Below are 18,809 nucleotides of genomic sequence, written 5' to 3'. Positions count from 1 at the left end.
GCATCCGTCTGTCTTTAGCAGGATGGAACCCAGGCACTGCGACTTTTTTTTTACAAGTCTTTTCCAACCTCAGTGATTCTGATTCTGTGAACGTGTGGACGTGGCAGTGTGGGACATGGTTTAGTGGGCATGGTGGTGTTGGGTTGATGGTTGGACTTGATGATCTTACAGGTCTTTTCCAACCTTAGTGATTCTGTGACTCTGTGACTTGGGACCAAGTCTTCAGTGTGGAGCTGGCATATCTTGACCCCTATTTGAGCACACAGCGTGGATGTAAACTACTGTACAGTACAACTACTAAAAAGTCCAAATTGTAAACTTTGACTTTCCTAAACTTTGCAAGCTTAACTGCATCACAGTTAATGTATTAGTTTCCTTTAATATCCTGGAAATAAACCAGGCTTTTTTTGCCACCATGGTTGGGCAGAAGCTGTTGGTTTGCTGCAGGGACTGTCTTTCTCGGAACACAAGAATGCAAAGCAACTTGCTTCATAAATCCTTTGCCAGAAGATGGGGAATATGCAACTGCCAGTGGTGACGAGTGTAGAGAAGGCAGGACTATTGTCACAAGGCAGATCACAAATGCCATTTTCTATAGGTAAGCGTTACAGAAATTGGCTAATTCCTGCGTGATTTTCACTGCAACCAAACGCAAAAATTGTAAACTGTTCAATCAACCCTTTTGCTATTGCCCTGAGCTCTCCTCTCCAGCACTGCCCTAACTCCCACTTTAGAAAATCAGTTGCAGGGTGGGGAAATAGTTCAGCATTTTGAACTAGTAATAAGCATTAGTTGGTTCAACTTGGTATTCTTCCTCCAGGAAATTACAGCCAGTTGCAAAGGCAAGGCTCTGTGCCACCAAACACAGGCTCCACTTCTGAATTTTTAATCTCTTGCTCTGACAAGCAAGAGAGTGGTATGATTCTTCTGATGCTGTTGCATTAGCATGTAAATAGGTTGACTTACACAGGAGCAGAAGGGTCAGCACTGTCGGAACATACAGCTGGTTGCCCCCTCTCCCCCCCAGACACACCGCTAGTCCCTGCAGACATTGACAAAATTTTAATGACAGTACTGGAACTGTACAACTGAGAAGCAACGGCAACGGTGACTGTACAGAGTGTTTCTCTAGCCATTGTCCAAGTGTCAGTTTAATTTTAAAGATGAAGCTTATAAAAATGCACAATTCTCTCCCAAGATACTGTACACTATTCAGCAAGTTAAAAACGGAAAAATTCTTTCATTAAAAAAGTCATTACATTATTTGTATACATCAGGGATAGTCTACATAATCGTCTAGAAAATATGTGCATTATAAACCATTTCCATGCATTATTTCAAAGGTGGTATAAAAAGACAACACAGCAGTCCTAACCACTAGAACACTATATGTAAACCAAAACAAATGTGCATCCTTTTATTGAACGCGTTAGATGAATAAAATACAGTAATAAAGATTCAAAAAGATGTAGATTTTTTTGTTTCCACCACGTGACTACAGTACCAAAAGATACAGGTAACGTGAAGTGTGTGCAGTAATCATTTTAGGCAAAAGGCCTCTTCAACTGCTTGTTTGTTGTGCTAACCTGAGACAGACTGCTGTGTTTAAGATGACTGTGATGTAGTTTCTGTATCTAATAACTCAGTATCCAATCACCTTGCAAGCTTAAGAGCGCTCCACCTATAAAATACTGTATCTATTGCATCAAAGTATAAAGTGTGTTGCTTACAGTTTAAAAATCTATAGAAAAAGTTTGTTTTCCATACAAAAATGCTGAAATTTTGTCAAGATATACATTCTGAGATGTGAAATTTAACACATTCCCTGTGACAGGGAAAGGAGGCTATAAACGTGAGGCATTATTTAGCTGCAGCAGTGACTGTGCAGCGGTGTGTAGGATGTGAGGGTGCTGTAGTGGCTAGTTTGGGGAACTAACACAGCAAAAAAGTTTCTGTATTTCATTATGCAACATCACTGCTTGATTGATGCTAGCAGCATGAAAAAAGCACCGCAGAGTGTGTGTTTTGGTATAACTGAAGAGTCACGGGCTGCTTTCTAAGTTGGCGGAGGCCCATTGGTGTATCGCAGCATGGGATAGAAAGAACGGGCGAAGTTGTTTGCCTGGGTGCAGCTGTAGTCTTCCTCAGAAGATGGAATCATGCAAGCCAGAAGTAAAAGCAGTAGAAAGAACAACTGCAGAGGTAAAGCTGCTCGTAATACACGGTAAAAGAAGGAGGGAGACCGAGGAATTGCTTGATTAGGTTGTGGATGGCTTTCACCTCTGAAAAGGAGAAAAAAAAGAAAAAAAAAGAAAAAAGGCACTTCAGAGTTTGAATTAAACAAGTTGTTTTAAATCCCTCTCTAGAGAGTTCCCACTACCCTTCCAAGATGCAGGGCTGCGTATCTACAGGAAAATGCACTGCACATGAAACACTGACTTGAAAGCGTGCAAGAGTGCTCATTGGGAAGCCAGCTGCTGGCTTGGGTTTACTGTCCTTACTACTGAAGAAGAAACCTTTCTTTGTAATAGCTTAGATCAGTGAGTTTTTACCCTATTTTCAGATGCAAACTCAACTTTTCCCAGGAGACAAACAAACCACTCTAAATACATGTTGAAGTATACAGCAAAGCCTCCATTCAGACTGATTAGACTCTTCTTTGCCTTGGCATTACTGAGATCTATCCTTTGAACAGACCCTAATGCACTGGAGGTGAAGTTGTCCCTTTGTCCTTCATGGTCTCTGTAATATAAGTGGCTCTAAGCTGCAGGTTTCTTTGTCCAGGTATGCTGGTGGAATTAAAGGAAGATTTAAAACGAAAATATTCCCCCATTTGGCACAAAAGGTATTTTCTCAAGAGTAAAGACAAGCCAAGGTTGCACATCGGTGCAGAGGTCGAGGAGCGGGAGTGCTGAAGGAAAACCATTCACCAAGGTGCAGCCCAGAGCTGGTAGGTAGAAGAGATGCTACAGGTAGGCAGAAATCACCTCCACCTGCATGTCAGCCTATGAGGAAGAGCTGCCCAGGTTTCTGCTGGCACTCAGCTCACCTCTGCCGTTTTCACTATCCTTCATGAGATCAGGCTAATATAAAATAATACCTTGTGCTGCTGCTGTTTCTGCCATCTGCAGTTCTCCTTATGGTGATCTGTTGAGAGAAATAGCTTTTAGTATCCAGGTTTCAGAACCTACAAGGAATTTCCTTCTCAAAAAAGACAGTTGTAGACTTTAAAGTCCTGTTGTAAATTCTGTAATAAGGTACATGCATCTAAAAGGTAAAATGATTCCATTTGAGGAACTTTCAGGCTAAATATGTCAAAATATGCTATATGCTGATAGCAAAACTTTAGGAAAAAATACGTGCCTTCTTCACAGCAGGGCTGGATTTCGCAGCGACTGGATTATAGACTCCTGAGTCCAAGTCATCTGGAACTAGCAGGAATGTTCTGGTATCCTAAAAGGTAACCATACGTTCCTCTTTAAAATGCATGTTCAAAACTCCCAACAGATGAAGTGCAAAGCGCCATCTTTCACTGCCTCTCTGAAAGTGCACAGCCCATTGCCTCTTTAGATGTGCATAACCGGTGGTGAACAGATGCTCCAGTTCTCCAGCACAAAGAAATGTTTTACTAAGCACAACCCAAAGGAATTATGATGGAACAGGTGCGTACAGGTATTAACTTGAAAATATCTCTATCTGACAGCTCTCAGGATAAGCAATGTATTGCTATGAACTACAGCTCCTATGTGTTCATTACACACTCCTAGCCTGATACTCTGTATGGATCATAGAATAATTCAGGTTGGAAGGGACCTGAGGAAGTTCATCCAGTCCAACCTCCCGCTCAAAGCAAGGTCAGCTATGAGACTAGACCAAAAGCCTTACTCAAGGCTTTTTCCTGCCTGCTCTTCAAACCCCTCAGGGATGGAGACTGCACAACCTCTCTGGGCAATCCATTTCAATACTGTACTAGCCTCGTGGTGCTGAAGTTTTTCCTATAGCCAGACTTATTTGTTCTTTTTTCACCTAATGAAGGTGGAAGTACTTAAGTTTCAAGTCAGTCTTTTATAACTATCTTTACTGTTAATACGTTATTACTTTTCAGTAGGAAAAATCCATGAACAAGTATTTAAACTCTGACTCACCAGATTTCCTTGTATGGTTTTTAAGTCATGTGAAACTTGTTCAATAAGCTGTTTCAGTTTCCTTCCAATAACATGCACCTTCTCATCAGCTTCTGTGTAATCACCATCTGACTTAAGCAGCAGGTAAGCAGTGAGTTCTTGAAGTGAGTTTACTTTAAGCTGTTGTTCCAGCAGCTCTTTCTCCAGTTGCTTAGAACAAACAAACAAAAAACAGCACAACAGACTGTTACTCTCAACTTTAAGGAAGTTCTCACATAAGGAGGAACTCTGGAAGGCTTTAAAGAACAACTCAACCTCCCTGAGAATCCGCAATACGTAGGAATGGCTATTACAGCTACATATGAAATGAAGTTCTCTTGAAGAGACTAGTTGCACCTGCTTGAACTAACATTTAGAAATAGTTCTAGCAGTAATTAATCCATAGGGAAAAGACATTAAATCTTGGTAATTGAAAGTCTTACTCCAGCAAGACTGTTCATAAGGAACTTAATTATCATGTGTAATTATGGAAAAAATGCCTCATATAGGCAATCTCTTAGTCCATTTCAGAAACGAGCCACATGCCTGAATACAGCAGGTTCAAGGACAGGCTACAGACATCTTGAGAAATAAACATACTGCTCTTCATTTTGTGGTGAGAGCTACTGACTCACTGGAAGAGCTGAGGTGCTGTAGTTAAGACTACACTTACCATTAGCTCCTTTTGGCATTCCAGTATTGTATTGGGGTCAGCATTCGGATCTGTGATTTGTGCTTCATTCCTTCGGCTATCAGCACTTGCTAACCACAGGATTAGTTTTTGGCTCTGATCATGGAAGTCCTAGAGAAACAAAAGTTTTGCACGTAAGAGAAAAAACACTTTTGCAGTGCTTTCACCTGGCTTTGCATACAAACAAAATGACCAGCCCAGATGAGACAGAGCCAACAACAAATACACGATTAGTGAGGCTACAGCAACCTAATTAAACTGTTCCATCCATGTAATAAAAGGGTATTGTCCAGTTCAAAGATATTTTTACCAAACCCTTTAAACCCAACAGTCAAGTGTGTAAGAAAATTAAGAGTCTTGGGTTCTGAGCAACCATTCCACTGATGTGTAGGAATTACCCCTCTGTCCACTCCCCTTATCTACCCCGCAGCAGCACCCTAAAGAGGAGTTTTCCCTTATAAGCTGGCATGTGGTATGCACCTGGCAATGCAGTAGGGCTTGCTGTAAACCTTTCCTCCAGTTGTCCAATGCATGAGTTGCTTTCTCCCAATGCAAGTTGACCTTCCGAAGCCTGTTCTGAAGCTCTCTGAACTCTGTGCTATCCGCTTTCTGGAATTCTTTGCTGCTCAGGTTAATGGAAAGCACCACTGCCTTGTAGTTATCAAATGCTTTAAGCATGTCCTGGTAGAAAAAGAGGATTAGGAGCTTCTATGAATGATGAAAAACATGTTGTTTATTTACAGTAAAACTAAACCCTCAAAAGAACACAAGTATTGGGGAAAGCTGTTTGAATCTGGTGGCTTTTCAGATACTGCTAAGGAACTTATTAAGGTAGGTGGCCTTTTTTATGTTATTTTCATTGTTTTTTAATGCAAAACCCTTCACTTTGAAGAAAACAAATCTGTTGTGCCTGTGCTTCTCCCCTAAGTCACAGGCATTATGGCTTAATCCTCATCTGCCTTTCCTTCCTCTGAGCTGTCTCTTTCCTTGACATTTGGACAAGTATTCCCATAGGTCACCACATGGTATTTTCTCTTGATTTATAAAGGTTTTGCTGCCTCAGAATCCTAGAATAATGATGAAAGGGACATCTGGAGGTCTGTACCCGATTCTCCAGCCCCAAGTAGGGCCAACTTCAAACTCAGAGCAGGCTGCTCAGGGCCTCATCCAGTCAACTTTTGAGTATCTCGCAGGACAGAAACTCCCCAACCCCTCTGGGCCCCTGGTCCCACACCAGGCCACCATGTTGTGATAAATTCTTTTTCTTCTCCCTAGTCAGAGTTTCCGTCAGCCCACTTCTCTGACTTGTCAAGGTCCTCCTGAATGGCAGTCCTGCCTGCTTTCCTCCTCTCCCTTAAAATTGCAGGGGGAAATAATATGGAATTTGCAAAGTCATGGCTGTACCATCTAACCACCTTTATGTTAAGGTAGAGCTTGTATTTTTGAAGATTTTTTAAAAAAATGAATGCCAAACAGTACCTCGTACCCTCAAGAAGTTTACAGTTTGAATCAAGGGTACTCAGTCTTTTTCAAGTTGTGGGCTCTTGCAGTAGAAAAGTAAGAGCTGCAGGATGAGTCCTGCAATCAACACAGCTCAGATTGCTTTTCTTAGCAGCTTTTGTAACTAAGAGTGTCAGTCTATATATCCTCAAGATCTGCGTCCCACTTGTTGAAAACCACTGGTCTAAATTACATTTTGCCCAACAAAGAACCCTGTCTCCCTCCTTCAAGAAACAAAGTTTCTTTCAGTATCAGACAATACAAATGGTCCATCACAGACTTCTAAACACTGATAAGCCAGTCTGCAGCCAGACTGGCTTTATCCTTATCCAGGGCAATTGGGATGTCCTGACATCTCATGAAATTCACGTCTTAGAGCATGCTGGCTCTTTTAAACACCCATAGAAAGCCAAGCTGTCTGAAAAGGGGATTTAGAGCCAGCTGGACTCCTCTTAAGAAAATGCAGAAGAGAGAAGTGAAGCTCTACTACTTGAAGAGGTCAGACACTCAACTCCAGCCTGAAAGGAAGCACCTCCTTCCACTCCTGAGGCATCACTGAACCTTTCCTCACTTGATGCCTAAGCCAGGTTGGCTGATGGAATCAGAGTTGTTCTTATTGGAGTCACACATGGAGTGCAGAGTCATTCTCCCTGGCCTAATGACCACTCAAGGACATGTAGGCTTAAGCATACTCTCAACATGCCTAAGAAATCCCTCCTGTGTCCTGCAGAGTGTCTTGTTTGTGAGCGTCATCCCAAGTGTGATGCCAGTGGCCTCAGTATTTGGGTGACTCCATACGAGGCTGCTAGCAGAATCGTGAGCACACAGGGATTTTGCGCTCCCACAACTCTTAGGAACACTCGCTCTCTCAGAGTTCAACCTGAGGCATTTTGTTACCTAAGCCCTAGGGACCTAGCACTTACATGAACCTGCTGGTTCAACTTCCAGACCTGACTTAGTCCTAATATATGGAAGCTGAGAGTCATAGCAGGCAACATAACATGACCACACATGCTGAACAAAATGTTCCCATTATTGTCTCTCTAACTGTTATATCACTTGGCTGAACATTAGCAGAGACTGAATTTATTTTTTTCTCGTTTTTAACTAATACATTCTAGTTGATGAGAAACCTGGATTTGCTAAGCGAAAAAATGCAACTGCACGTTTTGAAATGATGTATCCTTCAACTATAGGGCAAAGGTGCTATTTAGAGCTAAGATTTTTTGCAAACACCATATTGCTAAAATCACAGCTTTAAAGCAGTTCTTTTCAGTCTCCCTGTTCAAGCTACACCCCCCCCCCTCCCCCCCCCCCCCCGGCTCCCTTAATTCAATTAAAAAAAAAAAAATCAGCCCAGACTTTGCAGCCTGTAGACCTGGCTAATTTTTAATCTGCTTCTGGTTTGCATAGAAGGGAATGGCACAGAACAAGGGAAAAATGCTGCCATCACTGCTCAGAATACCCAACCCCCCAAGACAAGGCCTGACCCTAGGCATTTGGGGAGTCTAAGCCTTCATTATTTAGCTTTTTTCTATGTTTGTTTTCTAAAACAAAAGGCCTAAAAAGAGAAGTTTGGGGCTGAATGTTTTGTTTGAGAGAGAATAAAGTGTCTCTGCAAGAAAACAGAAAGGGAGAGGTTTTTATTTCAGCCTGGCTGCCTGTTGTACCTAGGCATATTGCCTGCAAATCTCTGCACATGAAGACAGAAGCACCGTGCTTAACTACCCTCTCTTTAGTCCTCTTAGCTGAAAACAGCTTAGCTTCTCTGTGGCATACGCACATTGTTATTAGCATTCATGCTGCCGACAGATCCTAGGAGCACAAAGACAATGATAAAGAGCATCAGCATCTTGAAATCCCACTTCTCAGTATGCCGTATCTTACTTTCAGTTTCTTGACCCTTTGTTCCAAAGCCTGCATGCTGGTTGGAGGTTTCACTTTTTGCAGCTCTTCCAGTTCTTCCTCAGTTTTATCAAGCCAAGCAGAGACGTCGCTGAGATCTGAGTTCAGCTGCTGCCACTGCTGCAATTTCTGTTTCATCCTAAGTTTATTTCTGAGGTCTTGAGCTTGGATGAGCTCCCACCTATCAATAATGCCTACAATGATAGAACAACAAATGTTTAAATCTTCAGTAAGATGAAGAGTGCATAAAACAGATGCAAGGAGCTTTACAGGTAAATTATTCTCCAGTCTACTCAAGGCCAAATAATTGCTACCATGTACTACTGTTATCCAGACACATTTTTTCTTGAGATTCTGCAGCCTGTGAGTTTCATATTACTGGTCAAGTTATCCACATAGTAATGCTATAAAGGATTTTTATCACATTAATTGAAGATATTTTAATTTACCTGGAAGAATAGAGAAAATCTAAGGAGATGGAATTCAGTGAGCCCAGTTGTAATTTGGTAGACACCAAAATTCATCATGGGACAAAGTATGATCCAGCAGTTAGAACCTGGGTTTATGTTTCATCAATTCAGGGCTAAAGGAGATGGAGATGCCACCTGTGTGATCACTAACACTATTTCAGGAAGCACATCTAAGCCCTTCTCAGAGGTTTTCCTATTCATCCCATGTATGGGGCTCAATCCTGGTCCATTTGTAAGACCAGAGACATAAACTAAGTAAGCTGGTGCATATAGCTGCAGTCTTCTTTTTATCACTTGATTCGCTTTTGTGATTGCTCTACAGATGTGTTCTTACTACAATCTCAAGCACCTGAAACCAGGAATGAGGTCCTAAAAGGTTAAGAGAACCAGCTTGTTGGCCTGTTTGGAAGAAAGGACCACAGTGAAAAGTGAAGAACAGAATACATTACCAGCTTTGACAAAACATTTCTGTAAATGGGAGCTGGAGCATCTTGTTATATGGAGCACCAATAACGGAGAAAACGAACTGTAGCAATCTTATTTTAGACAAAGAGACACACTTCTTTGGTTTGAAATCTGATTAAAAGTCTCTGAAGCATTCAGTATCACACAAAAGTGAAATTGTTCCCATTCATTCCAACCAGCAAACAGAGAGAAGTATATTATGAGTGATAAAAATCTCAATTCTGGCAGAAAATGTAAAAGCTTAGAACAGCAAATACAGGTTGGACAGTACCAGGTGAGAAGGCAGCTCAGCAAATCTTAGCAAAACATGTTAATTTAGAGGATAGCGGTTTATTTCTATTTTGTTTCCAAGGCAAATGTGCTGCCTTTGTGCCATCTCTGCTTTGTCTCCCCCAGAGTCACAGGACAAACACCACAGCACCAAAGCCACTCCCCTAATGCTCTGTACCTGACTGCTTCTCTGCCGCTGCTATATTCACAAGCTCTTGGTCATCTTGGGGTTCTTCATCACTCATGCTAGCAGATGTGATCTTATCCTTGTTGATGCTGCCGCTGCTTGCAGAGCTGAGCTGCTTCACCTGGAATGAATGACATTTTGGTGGGTGAGCCCTGCAGGTTAAAAAGCCGTCAAAGGTCAAGCTGCATTTGTGTTACTTTGGGGTGGCTGGGCTGCTGCTGAGCTCTTGCATGTCAGATTTAGCACTGGGCTTCTGCATCTTTGCTAACAGTTTGTACTGGCTCTCTGTGCCTTCTCAGTAAACAACCACACACACCATAGGGACGCTATTTATTACAAGACTGGACATGGCAAATTAATTGCTTTTGCACTGCATGTATCAGAGAATATACATTTGCTGATGGTCTTTGTTGGATTCTGGGTCTTGGCAATATTGACTCTAAGGCTCTAAGACTGGATTAATGATGACAAAAGCAGCCAGATACCAGTATCACCTTGTGCCTGGAAGAGTGCTGACAAGTGGTCCAGATCCACTGGGCCTGGCAGCTCCTGGCGTAGCCACGGCTGGCAGCCAGCCCCCAAGGCTGAGGTACCAACCAACAATAGCCATTTTGGCACATTTTTAGTGCCCAGAAGCAGATTAAATTGTGGGTTGCATGCTAGAAAAGGACCCTTCAAATCAGTCTGCTTAGGGAAGGGAGATGTGCCAGTAAGTATCAAGGGAAGGTATTCACACCTTCTCCTTGCTGGGGTTAAATTCTCCTAGACTTGTCCTATGACAACAGAGGAAGTAAGTTCCTCCATACACTGACTCTGATCAGGAGCCTAACATGATTCTTCTGAATTGCTTTAAAGAAGCTTTTCTAGTGAGTGGATAGAGACTCACTGGTTACCTAAGCCACCAGAAATAATGTCTAAATTTGCGTAAAGTGAACATTCCCCCTGTGACTAATCTTTTCCTTGATGCTGGAGGAGGGAAGAGGATGGAGATACACAGGAACAACAAACAGACTGTGTAGTACAGGTTCAATGCCCACAGAGCCTCCAACTCACATAGCCGGGCTTATAGGGAGTGCTTGTCTCTGGACCAGACAACACATTTCCAACCACCTCTGCCTGGTTGTATCGGTGTTTCCTGCAGACTGGGCTATCTGGAGAATGCCAAGGATGAGCTTCTGAAACAGACTTTCCTGAAACAAATAAAACCAAACCCATATGCCATGAGTGCAAAATCCCATCTCCACAAGGAAGCTGTTGCTTTGTATTAAGTTAGAAAGCGCTCTGAATAAAATGGCATCAAGTTATGGCATAAAAATGACAGTTTTGCAGCTTTCCTTGCAAAGCATGCACATTTGCAAAACATCAACAGTGTTTCAAAGGTAATGAGATGAGAGCCATGCAGTTATGGGACATTCTATTTTCTTCTGGAAAATGCTTGAATACAGGTATGAGTATTCAAAAAATAAAAGAAAAAGGCTGCACTGTGGTTTTGGGAAGTTTGCATCTCAACAATACTATCACACATCTGCAATGCATTTCAGTAGGGACAAGTATAGACGTGTCCTGATTTGGAGAACGTTTGGTCTGGATTTAACAGACAGGACACACATGGTTCTGTCATGCACAAAACACAAAAAAATACTTGCATAGTTGGAACTATTTCCTTCAGTAATTATGCAATCAAAATTAGAAACAACCAAAAAAGTGATACTACCCAGAGCAAACCACCAAGAAAGTACCAAAAGACTTTGGATCAATACAATAAAATGCACGTTAACCACCTCGGCATTTACCAGGCAAAATCTAAATGGTATGTTTTTGACTGCTTTGTAATGTACATGTGAATACTGCAGCGTAAGAACACCATGACAGGATGAGACATGGTGTCCACACAAGGCAGGAAGTCAGACATTACATATGAGAGAGGTTGAGGAATATAGCGTGCAGCACAGGGAGATTGCCATGTTCAGACACATGCATTAGCAGGTGCCTACCAGAAGATGCTTTCAAAGTTTTTGTGGTCATTTTAAGATATGCCTCAGGATTTTCAGTGATTTCTACATCTGAAAAAAGAATAATGTCATTTTCCTCACTAGTCAATATTTTCCAACTATTAAAAACAACTAAAACAATGAGGGACAGCAAAGACAAAGAACAAAATAAGTTGATGGTACTATTTTCATCAAACATTCTTAAGAAGTTAGGTTTCTAAAAACCTTATGTTTCTGAAAATATCAGCTTGGTTTAGACAATACCATTCCCTTGATCAAGACATCTAAGAGACGAGACTGCTCACATCTATTAATAGTACTTGAAAACCAACCAACAACATGGAATAAAGACCTCAATCCCCCTCCCCTCCCACACCGGGACATCCTGCAGTTGTCCATGTCAAAACGAACAGCTGGCAATTGGTTCTCACCTGACAGAGCACTGTAGTATGTTGCTTCTTCTTCGTCTTCGTGAGAGGAAGAACCTCCCACATCACCTGTGTGATCCCACTCAAGTGGGATGGAGTCAACACTGACAGGGGTTTCACAGCCTGATCTTTCATGACCTTGAGTAGGGGGCATAAGGTGGCAAATGGACTGTGGTGAAGAGGGCCCCTCACTGATGGCCTTCTTATGCCAGGGATCATTCTGGATTTCTCTGGAGTCTTCTGGATCTGTCTCATTTTCAGAGTTCTCTTTTTCATCATCCAATCCCTAAAAATAAATAACAAGTATTGCATATTAATAAGATTTACAATAGATCTACACTGCTTAATGAGCTAATGATTGAGCCACACAGTATTACTGGGGACTGTTTCGTGGTCAGCTGCAGTAATTGAAGACCACATGCCTAAAATTGGAGGGAAGCGTAATTTCTGCCTCCTCCCTCTTTTGCCGTAACAATCCTCACATCAGCAGCTACCTCCCCACTTTCAAGACACTCAACCACCACTGTAACATCTCTTTCTAGTTTGCAGGGAGCGGTATCCAGTTCCAAATGGACTGCACAGGTCAGCAATGAAATTATGTTCAGGCAGGGGTGAACAGCTACTCGTAGATGGTCATGTTATTTCCTCTACCTGGCTTTTTAATAGATGTTTTTTCTTTTTGAGCCAAAGCAAACTGAGAATCAGCTAAACATTCCCAGTGAAAAGCAAAGAGCATGTTGTTCCCCATTCAGGGTTCCCACAAGAAAGTGGACAGATGGAGCCTCACAAACAAATCCATAAAGAGATATTCTAAGCACATTATTGAAATTAAAGAAAACAAAGTGATAGTAAAAACACCAAAAAAACTTTTGAAGCCCTCAATCCACTACTATCTAAATATTAACCCTGTGAATTACTTCCATGCTATTATCCAGATTCTGCAGATGGAGACCCAACATAAGAAGTGTGAGGAGACAAGACTGGCAACAGAGATTTAGCAAAGCTGGTACAACTACGGAGGAGCTCCTGACCCCTTTGAGCCCAAACTACACAGTCAAGCTGCTATGAACATTGCAGTTCAAACACCAAAATCTTGCCAAAGCATGAAAACAACTGTTGCTTCTTACAGGATGCCTTGAAGTCAGTCTTTGATGGAACCGGGCAACTCGCCCAAACACTTCCTGACAGTATCGATGAAGTTCTTCCAATTCGTCTTCAATAAGGGTAGCATCCAAAGGCTCACTCTTCTGAATCAAATGCTCCCCAAAAACGATTAGCTGATCAATCTTATTGGTGTTTAGTGTTATTTCCTGCTGAAAACCCTATTTGGAACACACAAGAAAAATAATTACTTCTGCAACGCCCCTTTCTAGCCTAAGGTTTACCCTTCTTTTCTCGCTCACTGCAGTGAAAGAAAAGCAGCAATTGACATTGTTGTCTGATTGCATTTGGCAAATATCTTTTTACTCCAGCGGTCCAGAAGTTTGTTTTATTAGTAGGATTACAGTTCCAAATGAAGTGACATTTTCCACCCATGTGTACATCAATATCATTGCAGTGTCCTGAGCCTGCAGGGGATCACGATACGAGAGTTCAGCTAATCAGAGTTTATTTTTCTGTTGGGTACACACAATCTTTTTCTCAGTAGCAAAGAAGTTTGGCTGGTTGGGCCTCCAGCCTACACAACACTAAATCTACATCCCAAAACAATTAACAGTGCAGGGGGAAAGGAGAATTGAGCATATGAGCAAGTAGCAAAGAACTAGTATGTTCTTTAGAATCACGGCACATGCCTGCTGTCTTACTTCTGTTTGAAAGTCCCAGCTACAAACAATGCACTCAAGAGGAGAGACCCTACCTTAATGGCAGTTCAAAAAAACTTCTCACCAGAAAAAACTACCTGATTTTAGGAAGGTAGCTTTTACTGTTAACCTGCATGTGCTCCTTTCCAGGCCAGATATCACTGTCACTGACACTCGGTGTTAGGAGAAAATGGCAGGATAGGACTGAGCTTGAACACTGAATATTAATTTAAATACTATACAGTTTAATCTTGATTCAGAGGATAAGTCTTAACAATCTACTGGTGTCTTAAAACACATAGAGCCCTACAGAGATCTGTTGGCTATTGTGAAGTACCAGAAAAGCAGATGATTCTGTCAAGAGAGGGCAGCCCAACAGGATCAGCTGGGATATATTAAACAACTGCTTTATAAGGATACGTACATTTAACTGGCGCATTTTGTCATCAAAGTTACTTTTTGAGAAGTGTTCCACGTTTGTCAGCTGGAGGTCCATTTCTGTGAGCCAAACAAGGATGCTTTCCCTCGTCCCCTCAAACTCATCTCTCCGATTGGTGAAGTGCTGAATAGGAAGAAGGGAGCCAGTGTTATAAGACTTTAGCTACCAAAAAAAGATGGTCACAGGATCCCTCTGAAAACAGTGTTTTGTTTCAAAACTGCTGTTCACCTTAAAGGCCTTCAGGGCATAATTGGCAGGATGCCATGTATAAAAACTGTCCCCTTCCTGTAGTGATGCTGGAACAAAGTGTCCTACGTTAATAAGCTATTTGTATGGGAGAGGAAATAAGACTTCAGCAGTGCAAGATGCTTCTACAAAATTATAGTCTTGCTTCCACACTGTATACCTTCTCCCACATCATTATACCAGTGTAACAGTTACTCGGACTCAGGATTAACATCTAATTTGTTCTAAATTTAGAACAAAGACAGACAAAGGAAGCAAGCCCCACCTCTAATTAAAGTAATTAAAACTATGACACCAAAATCAGTAAAACAATGGAGAAGCTGGATCATGGATGACCACGCCAGCGTAATTAATGCATCATTTGGCATGGAAGCCAGGAGGAGCTCTCTCTGCTGCCATCTCCCACAGAAGCTGCTAACAGACATGCAGCTTGCAGTGTCCCAGTTCTCCTAGGTGGATTTACTGTTCACGAAGGGGATTATGTAACATCCCAAACACAACACCTCCTAACTGCACAGATCAAACCCCATCAGCACTCTCACAGCCTCATCCATTGACTTCTGGGACCTAACAGTTTTCCCTGCCAATCGCTTGCAGCACTGCTGTATTTAAAGACCAGGCAGTGACAAGTTTTCCCCAGGGCACAGGACAGAATATCTGCCCAGAGATCAGTTTAACTCAACAAGCAGGACACTTCTTTGAAGTGTCACAAATACACTCTTCGGGAACATTCCTCCATCAGGCAGAGAGCTCAGCAGGAGCTGGTGACAGCAGCATCCCTCTCCATGGCATCTCCATGTTTAAAGCCTTGTAGGTGAATCATAACTTGGCATAAAGTAGAGCTGCGTTGTAAACTCCAAACCATATCTGCACTGGGGCCCTTTTGTCTCTCTGCCTCTTATTTACGGAAAGGTGCAAGTGCATGAACGCATCCACCCATGACAAGACTGGATAAGAAGAAAGTGGGATAGGAGCAGCAAGGCCTGCAACACACCTTCCAAAATTTGCACCCATTCTTCCCGTATGCTTCTTCAACCACCAAGAGCCCACCTACCAAGGACATTTTTATGCCATGTACTTGGTGACCTTTCCAGAGCTGCTCTCCTACACTGGTAACTCAAGACACAAACCAACACAAGATAGTTGTTCCAGTATGTGTTTTGCCTTTGGGTAGTTCCTCCAGAAACTTGCAAGTGCGCCTCACTCTCTCACCCCATCATGCAATTACCTTGAGTCTCCTCAAAATGGCAGCGACTCGTTTTTGGAGATTATCCCAGCGCTGGTTGCCTTCGTGTACCATCTGCTTCAACTTGCTGGCTGAGTCGGTGCGGTTCTCGCGGGCAAGGCGCCTGTACTGCTTATTGATCAGCTCCAACTGAGTGAGTCGTTCATGAATTTGCCGTTGGAATGCCTGCAAGGCAAATCAAGGAACTCAGTTCCCTTGCCAGTAGGAGAAAAGATCCGGACAGATACTATCCCTCATGAGAGATGATGATGCCCGCCCCTTAAAAACAGACCTTCCAACTGCAAAATTAAATCCAGAGAAGGACCCATATTTTAAATCATCTGCTCAGACTTAGATCGTTAGGAAAAGGAAGAAAACCAAATGAAATTAACCCACAAAGGTCTCCTGCCTATAAAAAGCAAATCTTTAACTGATAAGTAGGATCTTGTCAGTTCAGAGCATTGGATTCTCCACATTAAAAAAAAAAAAATCTGGAGACAAATAAATCAGCCAGATACCTAGCAGCCACACACTGGCCAAATTATTTATGTTCTCTATACCACCACTGCCATACTGGTGTTTTTCAGTGATCCAGGCATTTCACACAGACAGTAAGCGTTTAGCAGTCTGACCATTCAGCCTGCTGCTGAGCATAAAAAAATGAAGTTGAAAAATTCACCTCAAATTTCTTCAGCTCCTCCTTTGCATGTGTGTACAAAACCTCTGAAGAATTAGGCTTAGCTGCTGTCCTTTCAGATGATTTTAGCCAATCTTCAAAGCGAGAATAGTCTTCCAAAAACCTCTGCCACAGGCGCCAGGTTTCCTCGATTCTGAGAGGGAGATGCAAAAATGGAAAGGTTTTATCACAAGTCAACTACTAGTTTTGGATTTTTTTTTCTTTTTCAAAATTCAGCTTGTGGCAAAAGCTACAGCGTTTCTTCAAAATGCTGCCACAGGCTTCTTCAGGAGGGTTAAAAAAAAGAGACTTACTTCATTCGCCTTTCCATAGACATGGCGCAAATGTTCCTCCACCGTCTGTCCAAACTCCTGGTAGTCTGCTGGATGGAGTCACACTCTGTCTCATTAGCACATGCATCTGAGTCGTGCAGCAGGACTTCACAAATATTAAACACGGATTCCACCCCTGCCGTGTGTTGCTCTATGTCTCGTTGCAGATCCTGCCATTGGCAAAAGAATAGCTTGAGTAGAAGGAAACATGTGTGGCTAGACTTCAGACATGCCCTTTCAAAATGCTGCAGAGGATGGGCAAAGAGCAATTTGTGCGTCAGGAAAAGCTTATTTAGCTTTAGAAAACAGACTTGCAAGATGAGCTGTGCAAATGACAGGCTGACAGGTCAGGACAGAACTGTCACGCAAAAAGGGATTGTCCAGCTTTGGTTTCTCAGTGAAAGCTCAATCTTCTCATTAACAGTCTGGACAATTTTAATGTGCATTCAAAATCCAAACCTTACTTAGGATAAGTAAGTAAACACATACTTACTAATTTTGACAGTACAAGATGGCAGTGTCTCATATCAGCTTACTACACTGTAAGACTTGACAGAGACCTCGTGGTACAGTTCGTGTCCTTTAGTGACTATATGATCACAGGCTGATATCACGAAACACTGCACACAAGTAGCTGGTGTTACACTACTTTTCTTATTCCTTTTTGTAGAGCTCCTGTTTTGACAGAGTGTTTTAAAGGGTCTGGCAAAGACCCTTTGTCTAATCTACACTACATGTTTCTTTTCCAGAGCCTGCATCTCCATCATAGTCTGGCCTCTCATTCTGTACCTATAACTACCCCTAAAGTCAATGTAATTGAACAACAGAAAAAGAAAGCCTTATCTAAATATTTCTCATTGAAAAGGCATCTCTGTACAATGCTACCAACTGTAAATATTAATGAAATTACAATGTCCACTATATTTCCATTTTTTCAGCCCATTTCTGGCTTTCCTAATGAAGGATATGGAGACTTTTGCTTGAATAACACTACAACAACAAACACAAATGAATATTTTACTGACAACAGTGAACAGGAACTCCCATTAAATGGTATTACTGATTTCAGTGAACAGACGAAGCAGACTTGGTTTTGCTCTGGACTTAAAAAACTGAAACAAAAGAAAACAAACAAAAAAGCCCCAAAACAGACACAGCTGGTAGTGAATCCAAAAGGAGTTGGAGGAAGATCTTCCTAGAAGTCAGTAAGCTGCAAGGAGTTGAGTATCACCCAGTGGCAGTCTTCCGTGGTGTTACATGGGTACCTGAAAGAAGGGCTGAGCCATAAATGGTCAAAATCTGGCTTGTGGGGTTTGTGGTAATGTACAGCTTTAAGGAATGTAGAAGCCAAAATCTTTACATAGATGAGAGACTGCCAGAAAAAGACCCAATACAATTTTTGACAGCTTATTAAGGATTCGCAGCTCTTTTCTGAGCAAGAGGAAGCCGCACTTTTTTAACACAGGCTCTATGTCTGAGAGCAGGCTCTACCCCACTACTGGCACCTGGAGAGACTCTTCTGAAATCATTAAATTACACTGGATTTACAGCTGCATTAGTGAAAATGAGAATTTGGACCACAGATTACAAATCCATTCTACCTGCAGTATGGTAATGTTGCTGACATGACTTCATTACCTTTGGTCATGCCTGGGTTCATGGAATAACCCTAGACAGAATCCTTGCTCTTTTCCAAGCTGTTATTCCAAATGATCTGACTGCATTATGGTGAGACAAACACAACAAACTAAGTAACGGGGCCAGGAACATACATCGAGCCCAAAAACGTACTTTTCCTTCATCTCCACACAGCATTGCCCAGGGAGCTTAAACAGACTACAGGCTGCTAGACCTCTGCATTAGTGAAACAGCTCTGAAATCTTAAAATTAGCATTATTCATGTTTTAATCTTCATCCTTTAATTGAACAAACATGCCATAAAACTTCTCTGTGGATGCACAATGCTTTTAAATGTCATTATTCAAGACTGAACAGGTAAAGCTCTTCCAGTCATGGATT

General features: G+C 42.0%; 1 protein-coding gene across 1 annotated transcript in view; it reads right to left on the bottom strand.

Moving 5' to 3' along the window:
- Positions 1-1,047: 1,047 nt before the first annotated feature.
- The window catches only part of SYNE2 (spectrin repeat containing nuclear envelope protein 2), a 177,613-nt gene continuing 159,851 nt past the window's right edge, over positions 1,048-18,809 (bottom strand). The window contains exons 103-118 of the mRNA XM_059819247.1: positions 16,773-16,960; positions 16,462-16,612; positions 15,786-15,968; positions 14,297-14,434; positions 13,198-13,392; positions 12,074-12,356; positions 11,646-11,714; positions 10,705-10,841; positions 9,643-9,772; positions 8,242-8,453; positions 5,335-5,535; positions 4,837-4,965; positions 4,146-4,334; positions 3,364-3,453; positions 3,101-3,147; positions 1,048-2,282 (exon numbers count right to left, since the gene is read on the bottom strand). Of these exons, the coding sequence (XP_059675230.1) occupies positions 2,057-2,282; positions 3,101-3,147; positions 3,364-3,453; positions 4,146-4,334; positions 4,837-4,965; positions 5,335-5,535; positions 8,242-8,453; positions 9,643-9,772; positions 10,705-10,841; positions 11,646-11,714; positions 12,074-12,356; positions 13,198-13,392; positions 14,297-14,434; positions 15,786-15,968; positions 16,462-16,612; positions 16,773-16,960 (2,568 nt within the window). The 3' untranslated portion in view covers positions 1,048-2,056. The remainder of the gene's footprint in view (positions 2,283-3,100; positions 3,148-3,363; positions 3,454-4,145; positions 4,335-4,836; positions 4,966-5,334; positions 5,536-8,241; positions 8,454-9,642; positions 9,773-10,704; positions 10,842-11,645; positions 11,715-12,073; positions 12,357-13,197; positions 13,393-14,296; positions 14,435-15,785; positions 15,969-16,461; positions 16,613-16,772; positions 16,961-18,809) is intronic.

This window comes from Gavia stellata, chromosome 7 (genome assembly GCF_030936135.1).
Source record: "Gavia stellata isolate bGavSte3 chromosome 7, bGavSte3.hap2, whole genome shotgun sequence".
Taxonomy (NCBI): Eukaryota; Metazoa; Chordata; class Aves; order Gaviiformes; family Gaviidae; genus Gavia; species Gavia stellata.
This window is presented reverse-complemented; position numbering and strand designations above follow the sequence as displayed.